This window comes from Vipera berus (assembly GCF_964194415.1).
Source record: "Vipera berus genome assembly, chromosome: 1".
NCBI classification, from domain to species: Eukaryota; Metazoa; Chordata; class Lepidosauria; order Squamata; family Viperidae; genus Vipera; species Vipera berus.
The window spans coordinates 59,021,068-59,038,580 of record NC_138202.1 but is presented as its reverse complement, the minus strand read 5'-3'; the positions used below and the strand labels follow the sequence as shown (position 1 = coordinate 59,038,580).

Genomic DNA, 17,513 nt, shown 5'->3' with positions numbered 1-17,513 from the left:
TGCACATAAAACTGAAGAACAGCCAGTTCCATTTGAGACAGAAGAGTTTGAATAAGAGAAAATCTTCACCTGAAAAGGCACAGTGGAAACAGGTCTGGATGCTTAACGTATAATAGAAATCATTCACAACAACAGGTGAATTATTCCTGGGAACTTTTTTTGTTAATATAACACATTTGTTCACAAATAATAATAACAATAGTAATAATCTGTTGATGTGACTTGGCAACTCCCATACATCAAATGGTGGCAACAGCATAACAGCTTTGTTCCCATCAGACAGAAATTAATGGCATGTTCTACAAAGCAAAAGTTAAACATGACCGTATGTATTTATTAAATTCCACAGTGGTTTGACAGATTGTGATTCAAAGGATGCTGACACGCTCACTGAGCGTTTTCAACTCTGCTTCTTCTGGTTCAGGATTTTCTTTGTGTTTAAGGCTCCGACTCATAAGGTGTGCTGGATACTGCAAACTATTGTCTCCTGCATATTGTTCCCACCGGGAATCGTCACTTTCATGGGTGATATAACGCTCACCTATTTTGCATTCAAGTTCTCGTAAATCTAGCCAGGTTTGGTAATCCTGTAAGACAAAATAACAATCTTAATTAATATTAAAAACACTGAGTGTATAAAGAAATAGTAAACCCTTCATATTCTTAGTAATAAGAGATATGGCGCCCCTTACTTTTTAAATGTTCAGATAAAGATTCATCTCAATATGCAGATGGACCATTAGTTCAGCTATTTCAGTTTAATCTATGTTACAGAATTCCTAGGTCACTGAGGCTTGTGGGTCGGATTTGAAATCCAATCATGTCAGAGATGCCAATTTGGGGAAAGATGATGTACACTAAATGGCAACAGTCTTCCAGGATTCTGGCAGTTCTGAACCCAGGACAATAAAGTATGTAGTGCATCATAACTTCTTGTCATCTGGGCAACATTGTGTACAATTCAGGTAGAATTACACTTGGATTCTGGAAAGCTCATCATATACTGGACCAGCCTGGACAGGAGGCTATTAGCATTTAAACCAGCCCTTTGTTTTTCAAATGTCCAGGTAATTGTGCTTACATTTATAGCAATTGTGGTAAACTGTTATCTTAACTAAAAATAAAAAAGCGGTAAAAGTTATGAAATTTATAGCATTACCTGCAGCCAGGGGTGGCTTAATGTCTTATCCACACTGTAACGTTTTCTCATTTTAACTTGCAACAAATTATTTATGAGATCAATAGCTAGAGAGAAAACAAAATACAATTTCAGACGACACAATCTCTAAAATATGCTTGAGTATCATGCTACCACAAAGTCAAAATAGGAAGGTCAAACTTATATAGAGTAAACCAATCCTTAATAATACTAAATATGTATAAAAAACTAAAATAAAAGAAAACTAGCGTCACTCTATATAAGCTAGAGAGTGATGGATTTTAGAGTTTATAATTGTTAGTATATGATTGTTTATGATTGCTTTTTAGATATATACCTTGTATTTTGCTCTGGGAAGTCGGGGGGGGGAGGGGGGAGGAGGGGAAGTAGGGGGGGGAGGCAGGGGAGGGAGGAGGGAGAGGGGGAGGGGGGAGATAGGGGGGAGGTAGGGAGGGGAGGAGGGAGGGGGAAGGGGGGGGGTTTAAAGGAAAACTGTATTTTAAAACTTTTCAATAAAAAAAAAAAAATAGGAAGGTCAAACAAATAATTCAGTTTTTGTCATCCATTGTGACCAAAAAGTGTAGCTTAAATGTGTTAAGCAGAGAAGTTCAATTGAACAGAAAGGCAATTACATCAGTCTTATTTTGACATTTGATTCAACAACTTAATGGGCAGGACCTTAACATACAATATACACATTCTCGTTTTTGCTTTTCTCTGTGCAGTTTCAGTGTTATATGGTTAGTATTATGGTTAAACTTGACAGCCAGCTGGGCATCAGCTGAGCCTTTCCTAGCAACAGTATGCTATTGGTCCGGCCATTTTGGCGGGATCCTTGAACTATGTGGATTAGCCGGCGGCTAGCCGGCAACTGTATATAAAGAGCGGATCTGTGGAGAGTTCCCCGTTCCAACCACAATAAACTGTTGTTCTAATGCAGCATCCTGTCATCTGTGTCTGACAGTCAACCCACAATACACAACAGTGGCGACGAGGGTGGGATACTGCTTGAGCTGAAGCACTAGCTGAGTCACAAGAGCTGAAGCACGGACTACGGGAAAGGAGGGAAGAGTGAACTCTCCCAATTACATTCCTTCCCATCAAGCAGTGACCAGACCAGACCAGAATGACGCAAATTGGACACGTACGCGAATTTGACGTCCGCCACCCAGGGCAATGGGGACAAGTCCAACTACTTCTTCTTCTTCTTCTTCTTCTTCTTCTTCTTCTTCTTCTTCTTCTTCTTCTTCTTCTTCTTCTTCTTCTTCTTCTTCTTCTTCTTCTTCTTCTTCTTCTTCTTCTTCTTATTCTTATTATTATTATTATTATTATTATTATTATTATTATTATTCTGTCACCTCCGCTAGCTTTAGTTGTTGGTCAGCTTTCCTAGGGCCCACTTCACTTCACATTCTAAGATGTCTGTCTCGAGGTCAGTGACCACCTCATCGTGGTTATCAGGGAATTTAAGCTCATTCTTGTATAGTTCTTCTGTGTAATTTTGCCACCTCTTCTTGATCTTTTCTGCCTCTGTTAGGTGGTCCTTTATCATGCCTATTTTTGCATGAAACATTCCCTTCATCTCTCCAATTTTCTTGAAGAGATCTCTGGTCCTCCCTATTCTATTGTTTTCTTTTATTTATTTGCACTGTTCTTATCTCTTCTAGGGACGCGGTGGCTCAGTGGGTTAGGACACTGAGCTTGTCGATCAGAAGGTCGGCAGTTTGGTGGGTCAAATCCCGAATGCCGCGTAGCAGAGTGAGCGCCTGTTACTCATCCCAGCTTCTGCCCACCTAGCAGTTCGAAAGCACGTAAAAAATGCAAGTAGAAAAATAGGGACCACTACGGTGGGAAGGTAACAGCGTTCCGTGCTAGTCATGCCGGCCACATGACCACGGAGACGTCCTCGGACAAGCGCTGGCTCTTCGGCTTTGAAACGGAGATGAGCACCGGCCCCTAGAGTCAGAAACGACTAGCACGCATGTGCGGGGGAACCTTTACCTTTACCTATCTCTTCTATTCTCTGGAATTCTGCATTCAATTGGGTGTATCTTTCTTTTTTTCCCTTGCCTTTCGCTTCCCTCCTTTCCTCAGCTATTTGCAAAGCTTCCTCAGACAGCCATTTTGCTTCCTTGCATTTCTTTTTCTTTGGGATGGTTTTAGTTGCTACCTCTTGTACAATGTTGTGAACCTCCATCCATAGTTCTTCAGGCACTCTGTCTATCAGATCTAATTTGTTAAATCTATTTGCCACCACTACTAAATCAGGGATATGATTTAGTTCATACCTGAGTGGCCTAGTGCTTTTCCCTACTTTCTTCAGTTTAAGCCTAAATTTTGCAATGAGAAGCTCATGGTCTGAGCCACAGTCAGCTCCTGGACTTGTTTTTACTGATTCTATAGAGCTTCTCTGTCTTGGCTGCAGAGCACATAGTCAATCTGATTTCTCTGTTGACCGTCTGGTGATGTCCATGTGTAGAGCCGTCTCTTGTTGGAAAAGAGTGTTTGCTATGACCATCGTATTCTCTTGACAAAATTCTATCAGCCTGTGCACTGCTTCATTTTGTATTCCAAGGCCGGTTATCTTCCGGTTATCTTTTGGCTTCCTAATTTAGCATTCCAATCCCCCATGATGATAAGGACATCATTTTTTGGTGTTAGTTCTATAAGGTGCTGTAGGGCTTCATAGAACCGGTCAATTTCATCCTCTTCAGCACTGGTGGTTGGGGCATAGACTTGGACTACTGTAATATTGAATGGTTTGACTTGGATTCGAACTGAGATCATTCTATCATTTTGAGGATTGTATCCCAGTATTACTTTTCCTACTCTTTTATTGACTATGAAAGGCTACTCCATTTCTTCTGAGGGATTCTTGCCTGCAGTAGTATACCTGATGGTCATCTGAATTAAATTCACCCATTCCTGTCCATTTTAATTCGCTGATTCCTAAGATGTTGATGTTCAGTCTTGTCATCTCTTGCTTGACCATGTCCAGCTTTCCTTGATTCATGGATCTTACATTCCAGGTTCCTATGGAGAAAAAATCTTTACAGCATCGGACTTTCCTTTCACCACCAGACACATCCACAGCTGAGCGTCCTTTCAGCTTTGGCCCAGTCGCTTCATTCTTTCTCGTGCTACTAGTACTAGCCCTCTGCTCTTCCCCGGTAGCATATTGGATGCTTTCCGACCTGAGGGGCTCACCTTCCAGCATCATATCTTTTGCCTTTTGGTACTGTCCATGGGGTTTTCATGGCAAAGATACTGGAGTGGGTTGCCATTTCCTTATCCAGTGGATCACATTTTGTCAGAACTGTCTGCTATGACCTGTCCGTCTTGGATGGCCCTGCACAGCATAGCTCATAGCTTCGTTGAATTACGCAAGCCCCTTCGCCACGACAAGGCAGTAATCCATGAAGGGGATATATAGAATATGATGTTTTGTTTTGATTTTTGATAAAAATAAAGGAAGAAGGAATTCACCCACTTTTTATTTAAAATATAACAATAAAATAATAAATTGAATATCAGCCACAATGTTGTCTGTAAGGTTTTAATTATATCTTTTTAATATTTGTATTTATGGATAATTATGGCTCTTATTGATAGATAACAGATATAAGTATCCCTTGACTTCAGATCACAAATGAGCACAAAATTTCTATTGCTAAGTGAGATGTGTGTTAAGTGAACTTTGTCCCAGTTTATGACCTTTCTTGCCACATTTATTAAGTGAATCATGACAGTTGCTAAGTTAGGAACATGACTGTTAAGTGAATCTGGCTTCCCCATTGATTTTACTTGTCAGAAGGTCGCATGACCTCAGGACACTGCAACTGTCATAAGTATGAGTCAGTTGCCAAGCATCCAAATTTTGTTCACATGACCATGGGGAAGTTGCAATAGTCTTAAGTGTGAAAAACATCACAAGTCACTTTTTTCAGTGCCATTGTAACTCTGAAGAGTCAATAAATTAAGGTACATTAAGGACTACCTATAATTATATTTTGACATCATCTATGAAAAGGCAGAATATCTTGTTCAATTAATAGATATATAAGTACAAATATAAATGAATAAATACCTCCATGAGAGATTTCCTTCCAGGGATTAGGTGGGTACATAAAAGCAGCATTCTGGATTTGATCATGAATATCCTCATCTTCATTGAATGGAAATGTACCACTGAGACTAACATAAATAATGACCCCCACAGACCACATATCAAGTGATCTGTTATATCCTTTGTTTCTCAGAACTTCAGGAGCAAGATATGCTGGTGTACCCACAAGTGAACGTCTGAATGACTTCTCTCCAATAATCCGGGCAAAACCAAAATCACAAAGCTTCACCTATTGGGTACAAAAATTGATGAGATAACTCTTATGAAGAAGGGCCATATCCAATATCAGATAAATTAATTTTTACTTATATAACAGGATGTGCCCCCTTCTTTCCACATGCATCCCACTCATTTACTGTAAAAGATACTCTCACCTACTGGGGAAAGGTGGTAGGTCAGTACTTGGTGTAATATCAATTTTGCTAGTGGACAAAAATAGTTGGAGCTAGAATCCCTGTATATTTATAGCTTCAAAAAAGCAATAAACTAGGCACAAGAGTTTCAGTTTGGCATGGGAATTTAGTACACAGAATATTTGATTTGTGTTAGCATTGTGCATGTTGGTACTGTGGCATTTTAATAGTAACTTACTAGGCTTCTTTATATCACTGATGCATTCTCATAAATTGTACTAAATACATACAAAACACATTTCTTTAAAATCACGCTTCAGAGTGATATTATTATAGTTCATTATGGTTCATCACACAGTCAGCCAGATGTTCAGACTGGATTTGGCATTTTTGTCTACCTATCAAGTCCTCTCAGGCAGATGTTGATGTTTTATGGTATTAGAGGTATCACCACAGGATGTAAGTTGTTCTGAGTAAAGCTGCACTTTGCAATTGACTGTGATTTTGCCAATGCTGATAGCATTCAAGTGGTGCTCCAGTTCTTCTGAGATTGCACCCAAGGTACCTATTGATACTATCTTTGCTTTCTTTTCCCACAGTCATTCTACTTCTAGTGGCAGGTGTTTGTATTTTGTTATCCTCTCCAATTCTTTCTGTTCTATTCTGCTAGCTCCACGTACTGTCATGTCCACTATCCAGACTTTTTTTTCTTTCTCATCAAGAATTTTTAAGTCTGGCATGTTATTTGGCCTGTCTATTAGAATTCTGAAGTTATTATTATTAGTGGTAATAGTGTTGAAATAATTTTTACATTCATGTAAAGCAATAATTGTAGAGCTAAAGAGAGAACAGAGGAAAGGAGTAGTAAATACAGTTTCTTATAGAATGTATATGTAACTAGTATCAGACTATACATTTCCCTAGAAATATAAATAAATTACCGTTCCTCATATATTTGTAATACAAATATTTGGTTGATTGCTCCATGCTCAAAAAAGCTTTTATTTAAAAAAATAAAAAAATAAAGGCAGGTATGTATGTTTTCTGACTTAATTAATTGTTCTTTGTTATTCAAAAGTTATATAGAGAAAGATGCATTGCTTTAAAATTAAGAAAACTATTCCAGGAGAAAAGGAGGAGGATGCTTTATCATCCTAGGAAATCAACCAGTAGCCACTAGGACTTTGGCTTTGACCACCACCAGGAAGAACATGTTTCATCTGTGTTCAGTCTCTATATTTGCAAGTGTACTATACTTCATAGAGAGTTTACAGCAAAAATTATGCAGATTTAGATACTCTTAATAAGACCTAGCTTGATTTTGGGGGATGGGCCTAATATAAGCCATACCCCCAAAATAAGCCCTAGTTTTGGGGTGAGGTGCACGCCTAAAAATCAAACTAGAGTGGGGGGTGTGTGTGGAGCTGCCCTATGTGCCCTGCACCCACTTACCAGACCTCCCCTGAATTGACACCTCACTGCCCTTGACAGCCCACTTCTTCTGCGGTGTCCCTGAGCCTGCATTTCGCAGTCAGAGGCCTTTCTGGAAGGGCCTCTGACTGAGAAATGCAGGCCAGAGCTCCATTCTCAGCTGCAGAATGAAGCTGTTCCTTCAGCCACAGAAGAAATGGGCGGGCTGGGCAGGGCTGTTGGTACTGCCATCACAAGGTGAATGGAAAAGACAACCCCCCCCCCAAAAAAAAAAATAAGACCTGGTGCCTCTTTTGGAGAAAACAAATAAGACCAGGTCTTATTTTCGGGGAAACATGATACAATCTGGAGTTCATCTTCACATAACTTCATACATATTAAAGTTTATTATTATAAGAGGCGATGATAATGTCAGAATTCCCCATTACAGTTAACTAACTTATGTATAGATGCACACAAAGAAAATCTAGAAAATCTCATGCAGGTTTTCACATATAATTTAATCTATATCCATATAATTCATGTTAAAATCAAGATGCATTGTTTCACATCTTGCAATTTAAAAAAGTATAAAATGATAAATGTTACTGGTTCCTTAGTTATGTTATTGGACTATGGTCATGGAGAGCATTATTGGAACAAAGAATTAAATCATACTTAAAGCTTGAGTGTCATAAATCAGTTTCAGTAACTTGTAATTTGTTTTAATAAAGGATTGAATTATATTACTGCAAAGAAAAATACTCTAACTTGCCTGTGGAAAAGGGTCAGCTGATGCTAGCAATACATTCTCTGGCTTGAGATCACAATGAACAATGTTTTTAAAATGAAGATGCCTCAAAGCGACAAGAATCTGTAAAGAAACAAATTAACTGTGCTGTAACATAGAAAAACCATTCAATATTTATTTATATATTAATACATTCCTAGAAATGTGATGTAACATCAACAAACACAAAGATTTAATTGAGCTCATTTTAAAAAAATATTTTATGATCCTTTTCCAAATTGGAGAAACAATTTACAAACTGAGAGGAACATATTAAGTTTCTATAAAACATCACCACTACTCTATTGCTATTACTGACTCTACAAAAACGTTGGCTCACACATACTGTCAGACTAATTCAGGAAAAGCAGTTCAGCAAATTCTTTGCTTAACTTAAATTGCACTGGAGAATTTGTTCAGTTTGAATTTAATATCCAATTACCAATTCACACCTTCTGAATCAATATATGAACAATGCCATAGTCATTTTTGGTATTCACACTTCTTAAGAGTTTTGCACAGCAATATTCCAAACAAAAATATGTATATTGGTGAAATACTATAAAGGAAAACTGCTTGTAAAAATGTGTTGATGCAAAAATGCATGCAAAATGTGTAAATTAGGAGAAACACACATGAAATATCCTTGTAAACTTTTTTTAAAAAAAACTGCAAACTAATGTAGAAATAGGACAAAACTGAAAACACTACAAGCCAAACAATGCCAAAATTTGCTTGTACATTCATCTCTAAATGACCTCTTTAATACATAAAGAATTTTTTTAAATATATTTTATTTATAGAATTGAATCTTACATGAAATGAAGTATCATATTTGATCTCCATCCTAATAGGCTCTTACCTGTGTAATTAAAAACTTGGTTATCCGCTCTGGCAACCTTCCTTTTTCACTTGACAAAATCATCTCCAACATATCTCCATGGAGCTTCTCCATAACAACAAACACCCTTTCTGGTGTCTCGAACATGCATTCCAGATTTACAACACCTAGGTGATGCAGATTCTATAATAAAAGATAAACACTATTTAAATGAGCCAATTTGTCTCCATCCAATGACAAGTTTCAGGAAATATTAGGTTATTGTTCAGCCATTCATTTTTCAAGTCCCTTGGTACCAGCGTAAGTACAACAAGGCAGGAAGAAAATACATTAGTAATGCTGTGCTAATTAAGTACCCAGGATAGCACACATCTGCTTAAAACATGTTAAAAATTTGGTCTGACACATTAACATTTTTCTCTAGATAGGGAACTTGGCTGTTTTGTTCTAATCAAATTACAGGTTGTGCTTGGCTCACAACAGTTCATTTAGTGACCATTCAAAACTACAACAGCATTGAAAAAAATGACCTATGGCTGTTTTTCACATTTATAACCACTGCAGCATCACCATGATCAAGTGATCAAAATTTGAATGCTTGGCAATTGGCTCATATTTATGACAGTTGCAGTGTCCCGGGGTCATATGATCAGCTTTTGAGAGCTTCTCACAAACAAAGTCAATGGAGAAGCCCGATTCACTTAACAACGTGTTTCTAACTCAACAACTGCAATGATTCACTTAACGACTATAGCAAGAAAGGTCATAAAATGGGGCAAAACTCTCTTAAAAAATGTCCCACTTAGCAAGAGATATTTTGGGCTCAATTGTGGTCTTAAATTGAGGACTGCCTGTATTTTATAATTTACAAAGTAATGTTCCCTCTTGTCATGTCCCCATCGGAGCCTGAATCTGCTGAGGAAGATGAGCTGGAACTGGAGCCGAGGGAGATTGAGGGAGAGGCGTCATTGGAATATGGGGAGGAGCAGGCTGAGGCAGGCCAGGGCCTTTCAGGATTGGCATGGCTTGAAGGCAGGGAGGAACAGGGGCAGGATGAACATAAGAGACAGAGCTCAGGCCCGACTACTCGGGAGGAGAGCACCCTGCCCCTCTTCACAAGGCACACCTGGGGACTGAGACTTAAGGAGACCCTGTGGGGAGGGGCATTTGTTGGGAACAAATGCTGAATTATTGGAGGTTTGTGTGCCATTGACGACATTGGAAACAACTCTCGAATCTCTTTTTTATGTGTTGTGATTTTTCCTTGTAAACCCTGAAGCTCTGACCATTGGAATGGCTGACAAACTTGATTTGGTGCTCCAAACCTCAGATTGAATGTTGGCTTCTCTTCTGAAACTACTCAGGCAAGCAAGTATTTCCACAGACTCCTTAGATTTGGATGTATGTTTCATATAAGGAACAGCTGCTGGAATTGGGTATGTCTAGTTTAATGAAGAGAAGGACGAGGGGGGACATGATAGCAGTATTCCAATATCTCAGGGGCTGCCACAAAGAAGAGGGAGTCAAGCTATTCTCCAAAGCACCCAAACGCAGGACAAGAAGCAACGGATGGAAACTAATCAAGGAGAGAAGCAACCTAGAACTAAGGAGAAACTTCCTGACAGTTAGAACAATTAACCAGTGGAACAACCTACCTCCAGAAGCTGTGAATGCTCCAACACTGGAAATTTTTAAGAAGAGACTGGGCAGCCATTTGTCCGAAATAGTATAGGGTTTCCTGCCTGAGCAGGGGGTTGGACTAGATGACCTCCAAGGTCCCTTCTAACATTATTATTATTATTATTATTATTATTATTATTATTATTATTATTATTATTATTATTATTATTATTATTATTATTATTATTATTCTACTTGGTCTTGAGTAAATTGCTATTCTAATCTAAAAACTTTTGAAACTAGTTGCAGGCAGAGGCTGCTGAAGAGGGGTGTGTGTGTGTGTCTGTGTGTGTCTGTGTGTGATTACTTGTTCTGGGACTTGCCAGAAACGTGGGAGCATTTGGGGAACATTTGGAGCAATAAAGGGGTGGTTTGAACTGCCAGCTGTGCCGTGCCCTGGGCCATCACACCTGCTCTTTAATATTTACTCCAGAGATATGTAGTGATGACCTATAAAGCCCTAAATGGCTTGGGTCCGGGATATCTGAGGGAACACCTGCTGCCGGCATCAAGCTCCCTTCGTCCTGTGCACTCCCACAGGGAGGGCCTTCTCAGGGTGCCGCCAGCAAAAGACTGCCAGCGGGTAACACCCAGGGGGAGGGCCTTCTCTGTGGGTGCGCCTGCCCTTTGGAACCAGCTGCCCGTAGAGCTGAGGACTGCCCCTGACCTTCGTTCATTCCGCCGGGACCTGAAGACCTGGCTCTTTGAGCTTTCCGACCAGGACTAAGAATTTTAATTTTAATTTTATTTTAATTGGGTTTTAATTGGCGTTTAACAGGGGTTTTATACTTTATTCAAGGACTAAATTTAATTATTTTAATTGTTCTTAACTTTTGTAATTTGTATTGTTATTTTAAATACCTTGTGAACCGCCCTGAGTCCTATGGGAGAAGGGTGGTATATAAGTCCAATAAACATAAACATAAACAATCTCCAGTTAAGAACCAGGCCTAAAGACAAACTAAAATGTTTCTGTGAAGTGAACTATGATGAATTAGAATTGACAGTGGAGAACATGTTCCCCATTAGCATCCATCATATAAAATTCTATGAATTTGCCACGAGTGTCTCTGATTTATTAACATTTGGAAAAACAGCTTGTCTTTAGCATCTATGCTGTATAACCTATTCCATTAACATCTAACTGTAAAACTACGTACACTGCCTCATTTCAGCTTAGTGTTCACATCTAGATCCAGATACAGGAAAGCTTTCTTGCTGTAAACACTGCTGCTAAAATTTAGATAATTTTGAACGTAAGATGTCATCTGCCCATGTTCAAGGGAGAAACTCATTTTTCTCTTTCTTTCTGTTTCTTTTTCTTTCTTTCTTTCTCTTTCTCTCTCTTTCTCTCACACACATAAACATTCAACAAGCTCCTCCCTTTTTTAAATGACTGATATGGGTTAATCTTACACTGTTACATTTACAAGTAGAAACAGAACCTTAATAAGCACTGATATATATATGAATTATAATTGTCATGGATTATCTTACAAATGTATATTAACTACTATAAATACTGGTCATTTTGATTTCCAAATTCCTGTCTTTAAAATAGATTAGAAATTATCTAATAAAGAGACATCACTTGAGAACTTTATCTGGTGATTCAGCGTAAAATTAGTTCCATAGATTTCTCCTGCTGGAGCCTTTCTCAGCAAGTTTTATTGCCCTGCTCCAAATTAAATACATACAGGATATAATTGGTAATTAAATAAAAGATACCTGTAAAATTGCAACCTCATTACGAAGTTGGCTTTCTTGCTTAGTTGGAAATCTCAGTTTGTCAATGATTTTAATTGCTACATCTCTTCCTGTTTTCCGATGTTTTCCTGTTTGATGAAAAATATGCCAATTAACATGATCGGTTCTAAGAAGCAGAGCCTTCTTAAAATTCACTTTTTTCTTTTCTTAAAATCTAAGTTTTTCCTTTTACAATGGAAATTTTTCTCGTCCAATTAACAATTAACCCAAGGCAGGTTTCCCCAACTAGAGACCTTAGCATATTCTAGGATAACAATACCCATCACTCACAACTACATTTCCCACATCAAATATAAAGAGGAAAGGCAATATATCTTCACATTTAAACTTTTTAAACATTTCTGATGGGACAAAAACAGTACATGAGAATTACAGAAGAGAACAAGATAAGAACAAAGGTTATGAGCCATTCTCTCTTTCTTGCTCTGCACAATAATTTTTATAGACATTTACAAGAGCAAAGACCTATGATTCTACCCAAACTACATAACAGAGTTTCGTTTGCAAACTCTGCTTCTACATTTTGTAAAATGTCAAGAAATTATGACACTTGTCTAAGAACTATAGACAACATAGTTCATAATTTTGCCATGCAAACCAGGGCACTTGAAAGTGCCACTAGTCATAGTCCAGTGTGTGTACATGTTTCCCACAAGCTATTATAGAAAAATAATAGAATATGAGGAGAATATGAGAGAAGTCTCAAGAGATCATCAGCCTGACGTCTTGCTTTCAAATGAATGTAGCAAGTTTTTACTTTTTAAAAAAGCAGCACAGTAATCCTGACAGGGAAGTAAATTTCTCTGAATTCAAATTCAAAGAAATAAAAATGCAAAAGAAAGTATTGCAAAGAGCTTTCAGAATCCTATAATCATGAACAATATTTCTCACATTAAACAATCTTGTGCCACTTGTTAAAAATGACTAAATAATTATTCTGTCTTCTGTTTAACATGCAATTAAATTTTGCATAACTTCCTATTATATAATATAAAATCTAAATTCCTAGAAATCCTGCATTTACATTTCATTTCCCCAAAGTATAGGTAAAGAGTCTTACCTCCGTAAACAATTCCAAACTGTCCAGATCCTAAAACGTCATCTGGAAATATTTGATACACTGCACTGATATCCTGGGAATACAAATTTTTGCAACTTGAATTAATTTCTTGAAACTTAAATTAAAACAAACAGCAAACAAACATGCCACTAAATTCCGCACAAAGGCAGTATCCTAAATTTTGGTCAAGGAGGTTTAAATCAATTTTGGTCAAGGAGAGTCAATTGTCCAATCTGATTTTGAGTACGGTGTCAGGCGGGTACAGTAAAAACAGTGAAAACACCAGCCTAAGGAAGAGCTTTCTCTTGTTAGGTTCATTTAATGTCTTCTGTAGTTTCTGAGATTAGCATAGCTAAGATACTTAAATACATATGTCACTGTGAATGGAATTAGATTTGATTTGAGAATGTCTTCATTTATTTAACTATTCTTAAATGCAGGTAAATAGGGGGGGGGAATCATACTGCCACAATAAAATATGGAAATAACTAACGAATTACCACATTTTCTTGGACTTCACAATTGGATACAGAAATGCTTATGGATATATTTCCTAGAAAGAAAAGATCCAATCATTATTTTATAACATGTAATATCAAATAAAAGAATATTACAGTATTGTAAACTACAACAGCAGGTAGTCATGCATGCATTTGTGAGAACTTGCCACATGCAAAGAAGAAAACAGGAATAAGAGTAAGGCATAATATATTACTTCTATGTAACCAAAGTAAATTAGAATTAAATTGCAATGAAAATATATTTAGATTTTTGCCTGACTCTGCCCTCTTCTGACTCCGCTCACCTGATAGCACTGACTTGAACCTTTGCCTATTAGTATGGACCTAGGTGCTGGGGTAAAATGGAGAAATCCATTTTATTCTTTGCACTAGTGTATCTACTATACTTTTTAAACATTAGTTCACTACCCAACAAATTGTTTCTAATAAATGTCTGTTGTTGTTGTTGTTGTTATGAGCCACTTCAGTGTTGTGGAGATGTCAACTGAGTCTTTAACTGGTCTGGGATGTTTCTGTGGTATACCTGAATAGGGATCAGAGACCTCAGACTTACTGTGCAAACTTGGTCCTGAACCAGTGGATGTTCCTTTGGGAATGACAGGCATCAGGGCATGCTGGATTGCCATCTCCCACATTCTCGCCACATCTGGGCCACAACCATTTGTGAGAATGCTGTTATTAGCTGAAGGACCTGGTAGGTTTTCAATGTTTTCCCCAACATAATAAACCACATTAGCTGTAGTTATTTCAAAGCAGTGGGGATTTGCTTCTTGTGGTAAAAAACTCAAATTTTTTGCAGGTTCCAGGGATAGTATTTCAGACAATGGAATTTCCTGTGAAGAACGGTTATTCACGTTATTCCAAGACTTCTTTTCCAAAGTTTGTTTATTCTTTGCAGGACTGGTGTTCTGCTTACTTTATATAGCTAAAAACTGATTTGTTCCCAACTTTTGAGAACTTAGTGAAATCCAGTTCTCAGCTCATGAAGTTCTATCTCTTCTATGATTTTCTGGTCCTTGCATCTTGGTACTCCACCTGGGGAGGAAGCTAAATGTTCTTTACAGGGTCAAACTTTGAGAATCAAGAGCTTAAACTTATCTTCCACTTAACAAACTAACTTCTAAATCAGGGGTTCCTAAACTTTTTGCCACAATAGCTCCCCTTAATCTTAATGTCACACTTCCTTTAAAAATTCAAATACAAAGTGAATACAACACAATGAAACTTTGGGAACGGTAGATTTACGATAGGATTTATGGTAAGATCACATGACCAGCATGTCTGTATGCCGAGGCACATGGAACACTGTTGCCCTTCCACCAAAGTGGTACCTATTTGTCTACTTTCATTTGCATGCTTTCAAACTGCTAGGTTGGCAGGAGCTGCGGCAAGAACAGGAGCACATCCTGTCATGTGGTACTTGGATATCGAACTGCCAACAAGCCAGCCTCTTAACCACTAGGCCACCTGGCCCCATAGATTTATTCTAACAATGGACAAATAAGAGGTTCTTCACACTTCCTCTGGACATGATCTATACCTCCCTGAGGAAGATATACCTCACAGTTTGCAAAACCCTGTTCTAAATAGCAACAGCTCGATCCTACCTCCCTCACACCTTGTTCCTAACAATCTACATATCCCTAAAGTTTTTTACTTTCTTTATTTATCAGATTTTAAAACCACCCATCTCCCTCACAAAGGGACTCACAAATATTCTGCTAGAATCCAAATAGTACTTTTAGCCAAAATCATGGTTAATATTAGAATAACTGGAAAGATAATTGCAGAGTTTTCTTTACCCTTTCTTCTTAGAAACTCCAATTAAAAAAAAAGCTCAGAGAAAGGTTAGGTTTAAATATTACCTCCAGTATTTTGCATGGCATCTGCCGATTTAAATATTATAATTATGTTTAGTAATTAAATGATAAATATTGGCGTCAATAGTGATGTATTAGACACTAGGTTTTTACAAATCATTTGATGAGCTGATTTGCTAACTACCCCACTGGAAATGTCTTCTGGGCATGCAGATGCATGTCCAAAAGATCTCGGGAGGACCTGGAAGCAGTTGCTCTGAGCTTTCAAAGCAGCTGCAGCTGCTTCATGGCTTTGAGAAGCAGATCCAGAGGGATGTTTAATTCATCAGTAAAGACTCATCAGATAATTTGCTCAGGCTTACTAGAAACATTGGAGAAACTTGGTAATATGAGGTTTAATTTGAGGTTTGGAAACCCACAATTTCCACACTAAGTTTATTAAAAATGTATTTTCTTGCTCAGATTCAAACTGGAGCTGAAATCAGATTCTCCCAAATCACTGTACTAATGGGAAAACTAAACCAAGTTTCTTTCCTAGAATTAGCATGTGAAAGAGGAAAGGACCTTTCCCACTCCTAGCAACTAGATAACCTTCTTCAGAGGGCAACTCTCAGTAGTGTCATAGGCTGTATTATTATTATTATTATTATTATTATTATTATTATTATTATTATTATTATTATTATTATTATTATTATTATTATTAATTTGTTCTTTTGTTTTCATATTGTGCCCACCCAGAGTCAATTGGAGTCAGGCAGCATCCAAGTCCAAATCAGTAAGTATGTAATTAAACTTTGTATTGAACCTGAAACCATTTTTACCTTGTAATATTTGCTTTCAGTTTCATTTTGAAACAAAGTGATACATTTGCTATCCAATCTCCAGTAGTGCCGCTTTCTCTGTATGGAAATAGAAAATTAAAATACTTTCATTATAGTAAAGAATGCAGCAATAATGAAATAATGCAATGATGCAGATTTATACTAATAAGTTAATACAAATAAGTGCTTTGGAACATCATTTTATATTGCCTAAAAGTAGTATGCTAAATCCAATCTCCAATAGTGACACATGTTTCTCTGCATGTTTCATTATGTTATTTTCTGAAGATTGCATTTTCCACTGGGTAACATTTATCAAATGTTTTCTTTAACTTTCCTTATAAATATTTATTATAAAATAACATTTTGCTTGCCAAAATTTATACAAAGTTTCTATTTATCGTTTCACATTAATTGATCAGATACAGACTGATTAATATACAACATTTTGAGTCAAAACTGGTATTATATGTGAAATCTTGAAGTGTTAGAAAAAGGATATTTATTTATTTATTAAATTTATATATTGTTTTCTAATTATACACAGGGTACTGTTCAAAGCAAGAAACTAGTGTCTATTACACTGCCTGTTTATAAATCCAAGGTGTCAGGCAATCAAGATGTTCTTGACCAGCAGTCCCCAACCTTTCCAGCTCTGTGGACCTCCGGTGGCAGTGGGGAGAAAAGAGGGAATGGATTTGTGCACGCAGCGCCTGCGCAAATGCAGCTTCACGAACTTGCCCACTGTTTGTGTGGTCCAGTTCCCAACAGGCCGCAGCTCAGCACCAGGCTGTGGACTGGGGATTGAGGATCCCTGTTCTTGACTTCATACTAACCAACATAAGCTGATGGAAAGGAATCGTGAAATATGTGGTGGAACATATTTATTCTTATAGACATCAATGAGAAAAGATTACTCAGTACAGAAATAGCTCCCTTTATAACCAAATCTTAAATGAAATGTTACAGTTTAGAAAAAAAATAGATGTTAGATGTTATTCCAATACATACAATAGGAAACCTATTTTGTGGGAACAACTGAGTTTCCCTTTGTACACTACCTAAGTTCTTTGAATACCATCCCAGGTTGTTTGCTTTTTGTGTGACTTCTGAAGTACTTTGTATACATGGAAATTAAACTACAGCACACACAATGTAATCA

The 17,513-nt window shown here is 37.5% G+C and overlaps 1 protein-coding gene across 3 annotated transcripts in view; it reads right to left on the bottom strand.

The window, feature by feature from the left end:
• Positions 1-313: 313 nt before the first annotated feature.
• PRKD1 (protein kinase D1) overlaps positions 314-17,513 on the bottom strand; it is a 116,803-nt gene continuing 99,603 nt past the window's right edge. For all 3 annotated transcript variants that reach the window (XM_081313028.1, XM_081313029.1, XM_081313030.1), the window contains 10 exons: positions 16,352-16,429; positions 14,261-14,540; positions 13,687-13,739; positions 13,187-13,259; positions 12,088-12,194; positions 8,701-8,862; positions 7,824-7,922; positions 5,247-5,514; positions 1,160-1,245; positions 314-587 (listed from right to left, as the gene is read on the bottom strand). In XM_081313028.1, the coding sequence (XP_081169154.1) occupies positions 369-587; positions 1,160-1,245; positions 5,247-5,514; positions 7,824-7,922; positions 8,701-8,862; positions 12,088-12,194; positions 13,187-13,259; positions 13,687-13,739; positions 14,261-14,540; positions 16,352-16,429 (1,425 nt within the window). In that variant the 3' untranslated portion in view covers positions 314-368. The remainder of the gene's footprint in view (positions 588-1,159; positions 1,246-5,246; positions 5,515-7,823; positions 7,923-8,700; positions 8,863-12,087; positions 12,195-13,186; positions 13,260-13,686; positions 13,740-14,260; positions 14,541-16,351; positions 16,430-17,513) is intronic.